General features: G+C 41.3%; 1 protein-coding gene across 1 annotated transcript in view; it reads left to right on the top strand.

Moving 5' to 3' along the window:
• Positions 1–5,556, top strand: part of Thsd7b (thrombospondin type 1 domain containing 7B) — a 565,744-nt gene that overhangs the window by 41,861 nt on the left and 518,327 nt on the right. Inside the window, exon 3 of the mRNA XM_055603283.1 lies at positions 153–401. Coding sequence (XP_055459258.1) covers positions 153–401 — 249 coding nt within the window. The remainder of the gene's footprint in view (positions 1–152; positions 402–5,556) is intronic.

The following is a 5,556-nucleotide window of genomic DNA, read 5'->3' on the forward strand; positions in this document are numbered from 1 at the left end:
CACACACACACACACACACACACACACACACACACACACACACACACGTCAAACTAAGTTCTAAACTTTTTTCTCATAGTAAGAATTTCATGATGCTGGCTGCATTTATTTAGCCTATGTTTTTATTTTCTTTCCCACAATCATTCTTTCAGCCTCTGCAGGCAAGACTCCTTCCCACTGACTGTGCAGCCCTGTGTGATGCCAAGGGACTGTGAGACTTCCGAGTGGTCGCCGTGGAGCCCCTGCTCCAAGACCTGCCGGTCTGGAAGTCTGTCCCCCGGGGTCAGAAGCAGGAGCCGGAACGTGAAGCATGTTGCTGCTGGAGGTGGCCGGGACTGCCCAGAGCTTCTGGAGAAAGAGACCTGCATCGCTGAAGGGGAGCTTCTGCAGCCATGTCCCAGGTACCTCACTGTTGAATCTTTTAGTAGCTATAACCTCCTTTGAAGTGGTGATAGGAAAGTTAGGGTCATTAAACCTGGCCAGGACTTGTTTCTACTGAATCTTTCTCAGTACAGGACTCCTTCACTTGACAATTCAGTCCAATGGCTTAAGAGTAAGGGGCTCCCATTGAGGAGCTCACCATTCAAGTTCTCTTTCAAATCGCTGACTTTCCAGGCTTTCCCAAAGTGCTTAGTGTTCTCACCTTCTGGTGCTACTTATTTTCTCTAGTGCTTCATACAGATTAAATGACAAAAGCAGAGTTAGTTACTTTTACCTGGCATGACAGAATCCTTCACAACATTCTCATTGTGCAAATGAGGCCACCAGTAGAGAGAAGAAATAGCTCCCAGGTACCACATTCTGATACTCTCATGCCCTACCCTCAGAATCATTGCCAGTCTGAGCCACGATTTCTTTTCCAGAATCCCCAGGGAGCCAGAGGATATTGGAGAGTGGCTCACTATCCATTATAAGCTGGGATCTAACAACTTGATATTCATTTGGGGTAAGGGCTGGCTATATTGCATTTGGTAAAGGCCTCCAGGAGATTTCCTTTAGGTTGTGGGTTTTGGGTGAATGCCACACTCATGATGACAGAAGTCCTCTGAAGCTGGTTGTCTGTTAGAAAGTCTATTGGGGATGGAAAGATGTCCTGAACTCTCTGTTAGATATATAGCTATTTACAGAAGACATTTTCTAGAGCTTCTTGTAGCCTTGAAGACATGAGGATGATATTCTTGTTCCCAGAAAAATATTAAAGGCAAGCTGGTTTCTTGTATAAACCCTCATTTGTTACAAACTCAGCCTGTGCTCCTGCTTTCCTGACCCTGGGTGGCTATAAAACTTGGAGGAAAGCCTGTGGTTGCAAGTGGCTGTGTGCTACCCAGATCTTCCTTAACTCTGAATAACGTATACAGTGTGGAGTTCGAAGACACATCTCTGCTGTAAGATCTCTAGCCCACTCCTTACCTTCTTGTACCTACTTTCTGCCTGTTATCTCTCTGTTATCTCTCTGTTATCTGCCATCTCTCTCTTTATCACTTTACTAAAATAACTTCTAGATTCTTTTAAAAAGTTTTTTTTTTAATTATATGTATGTGTGTGTCTGTGTCTGGATTAATGCACATGAGCATGATTGCCCATGAAGACCAGAAGAGGGCATTGGATCCTCTGAAGCTAGACTTACAGGTGGTTGTGAGAGGACTCAGGTCCTCTGTAGGAGCAGTACACTCTTAAACACTGAGCTGTCTCTGGTCCTCATTTTAGAAGCATAGTAGGATGCAGCTCATGGTCCTTTATACATTAACTTCATCATATAGAATCTATCACACATGTTGTTTATTTCATAACCACCTTTCAAAACAGTAATTTAGAGTGAAGTATTGGCTTGCAAATGCTTTAACTAGGATCCCTCTCCATTTCCAGGCTAGACATACATATAATCAGATTTTATGTCCACCATTTACTAGCTGTGGCAGCTCAAAAAGGCTACATATCTTCTGTACACATTCCTTGATAGTGGGTTTGTTAATTATATCATCTATATTATAGGACTGAAACATTGGAAACTAGGTGTATAAAATCCCAGGCCCAGTGCTTAGGACATAAAGACAGTCTGAAAGAGATGCCATTACTCTCGCTGTTTTCAGGTATAATTTTGGTCCTTGCATAAAGAGAATCCTGTTTCCTTACACAGCATATTGTAGCATATCATAGTAAATGAAATTATTTCTTCGGTATAGTTTGGAAATCTTTATTCATGACTGTGTAACTCAGATTTCTTAAATTGTGCGCAGGTAGAAATAGAATCTTAATTTATCATCTTGTACTATTGCGGGCCAGTAAAGTACCAGAGGCATAAATGAACTAATTATGAAGGCTAAATATAAGAAGTTTCTTATCCAGAAAGACTGTAAGCGTGAGAGGAGTTATTCATTGTCACCATGGAGGCTCACTCAGGCTCTTAACCACATCACTCTGAGGGCTGTAATGTGTTTCCTGGCAGCAGACACCAAGTTGAGATGCACATACCAGGAACATGTACTCTCTGTGGTCATTCATCAACAGTAGAATAAGTTGGGCTCTGATGATTGTGCATCCAAAGGAAGGTCATATAATCTTCACTCAACTGATATTTAGTGTGTGGAAATAGTAGCAGATTATTCTGATGACAAGCTGGCCCTCTAGCTCTGCTGTTTGAACACATGGCTGAGTTTGGCATTTATTTAAAAATGAAAAACAAACCTTTTCAGATGACGAATCTGCTAGAAATGAGCTTCTTGGGGAAATCACTGAAGCACCAACCAGGGTTGCCTGCAGAGAATGATGTGTTAACTGATGTCTCTCCTTAGTTACAGGCAGGGACATGAATGAATAACAGCCCTGAAATCAGCATCAGCCACCCTCTTATTTATCTGGGTCCTGGGCTATGGCTTCCACAATAGGAAATACACCACACAGCATAAAAGCTATGGATTTGCTTTTGTTTCTCTTTTGACACTGGTGATTAAAATTCATTGTGAGCAATGAAAATGTAAACAAAAATCTATTAAGAAACACAAATGCCCCTATCTCCATCCCAGAATTCATGAGTGTCCACATGCAGCAAACAATTTAATTCACACCAATTTTCCATAGCAGGAAAATGCATGGTTCTGTGAGTCTTCACATTGCTTTGATTAAACCCTTACATTGTGATTTGGTTTTGTTCTTCCTCTGTCTTTTCTGTGTAACACATGTTTGATCATTAAATAAATAAATACAGAGTTCTTGCTCTGTGCCAAGTGCAGGGTTAAGTATAGGGAAACTTCAGAGTGTGCAATAGACACATGCCCCTCCCTTTGTGGGAACAGACTTCATTTACATAAAACACAATAAAAATATATAAAATTTATTTTGGTGCATTTTAAGCTGTTAAAAATATAATACTAATATTAGGTAAGTATATAAATTTCTAGAATGCTGTGATGGGCATGGTCAGCCTTACTTACAGAATTAACTAGTATTAGTAGAGAAATGATTTAAACAAGGTCTATTTGGGTTGGGAATATTATTTAAAGATAGTAAATAATTAACCATTTGGAAACTGGAGGATAAATACTCCAGGAAAAACATGTGGTGGAGAAGAGATTTAGTCCCTGTACACTGGTGTTTTCCCCACGTAGTGCCAAGGGTGTCTCACCAGCTGGGCTCCACTGTCTCACTGCAGCTGTGGCCAGTGAGTGTCAGTCCTTAGGGCACCAGTGTGGAGAGAGAAGCACAACGAAAGGAAGCCAGTTTTCAGATGCTGCTGAGAACAAGCTGAACTTCGTACAACTTAATTTGAAAGGAGATAATGTCCAATCATGTGCAGGACATTGTAGAACTAAGAGTGAGTATTGCACACACTCAGCTTCATCTCAGGGGTGTGCTTCTGACACAGACTTAAGGACTGCAGCCCAAGAAACTCCCTTCTCCAACATCAGGCAGTCTGTAAGTGAATGCGTGCTCTTCTCCGTAGCTCCAGGATAACATTAAGCACATTGACTTCGCGTGATAAGCATGATAGAGAGGTGAGTCTCCTTTTCACCTGTGACCTCGAGTTCTATAGGATTCTTCTCTACCATTAGCCATTGTTTTCTGTCTTCACTAAACACTAAACACTAAAAGATATGCAGTGCATAAAAATGCCTAGGACCTTGTTTTTCCTGAGTCCCAGTTAATATTCAAAGCATTAGAGCCACACACCAAAACTTTCAAGGACTGCAAAATGAGGCAGCCTTGTGTACTGCAAAATCTTAATAGAGTTGAGGACGGGGCCTGTCGTACATTAAGCTCCTAGTATCAAAGAACTATAACAGACCCACATTCTGAGGTAGTTAGGAAGAGAACCCCATTCTAGTGGAAGAACTTGAAATGATCCCACAAGAATATCGATAAAGAGTCGCTTGCATACATTTTTGTTAGAAATGACACCTACTGCCAGCAACTTCTATCACCGGGGCTGGGAGACAATGTTCATATGGCTGTTCCTCCTCTCGTATAATCATTTAAAGTTTGAAATTGAATAGCAGGCAGCACTATTAGATGGTGACAGTGACCAATGCAGAATAAATCTCTTCAGAAAATTTCAAGGCAGAAACTACATGGCTAATGGTATCACATAGACTATGCAACATTACCACAGAGAAAAGACAGTTTCTTAAATGTGGTCTTGATACTTTGGCCTGGCACAGAATGATGGGCTCTGTGAAACCACACTTCCTTCCTCATTGCTGCTATGTGTGCATCTATCCTTATTATGAATAGGCTAAACCCTTGGCAAAAAATCTGTCTGTGCAAACTTATGCTGAGAGACAACTTCAGGCTCGTCTATCCCCTTTTAATTTGCTTCTTAAGAGGCCCCAGTAATCCTCCTGAATGTCCCTAATCTCTCATTGACACACTGAGCTCAATTTTAGATAAAATTCTTTCTTTCTTGAGTAAACTCTGGGGACTAGAATTTTCAGGGTAACTGTTGGATCCTACCAAAATGTTAGGAAAAGTGTGAGCAAAAATCTGGGCTACTTGTATTTTTTAAATTTGCCAATTACAAAACAAGAATGCACTTTAGGGACAATTTCCTTCAAACTCTGCTTCAGTCTTTCACAAGGTTAATCAGTGGATAATTCAGAAAGGAGAAAACAGAAAACGTCAATTGTCAATTTATTCATTCTGTAAAGCTTGCATATGTTCTTCCAAACAGAATAGTGCCTACACATTGTCTGTGAGTGCTTAGCAATGATATTTTCACATGTCACCCCACACATGACTAGGGCCTCCCTCCCTTCCTCCCTCTTTTTTCCCTCCCTCCATTTCTTCCTTCTTTTCCCCCTTCTTCTTCCTTCCTTCCTTTCTTTCTTCCTTCTTTCCTTTCCTCCCCTTTTCTTCCTTCCCTCCTTCTTTCCCTTCCTCCTTTTCTTTCTTCCTTTCTTTCCTCCCCTTCCTTTCTTCCCTCCCTCCCTCCTTTCTTCCTTCTCTCCCTTCCTCATCTTCCTTCCTTCCCTCCCTCTCTCCTTTCTTTTCTTCCTTCCTTCCCTCCCCCTCCCTTCCTTCCTTTCTTTCCTCCCCTTTTCTTTCTTTCTTCTTTCCTTCCCT

The sequence above is a fragment of the Psammomys obesus genome, unplaced genomic scaffold (genome assembly GCF_907164565.1).
Source record: "Psammomys obesus unplaced genomic scaffold, mPsaObe1.curated_primary_1811, whole genome shotgun sequence".
Taxonomy (NCBI): domain Eukaryota; kingdom Metazoa; phylum Chordata; class Mammalia; order Rodentia; family Muridae; genus Psammomys; species Psammomys obesus.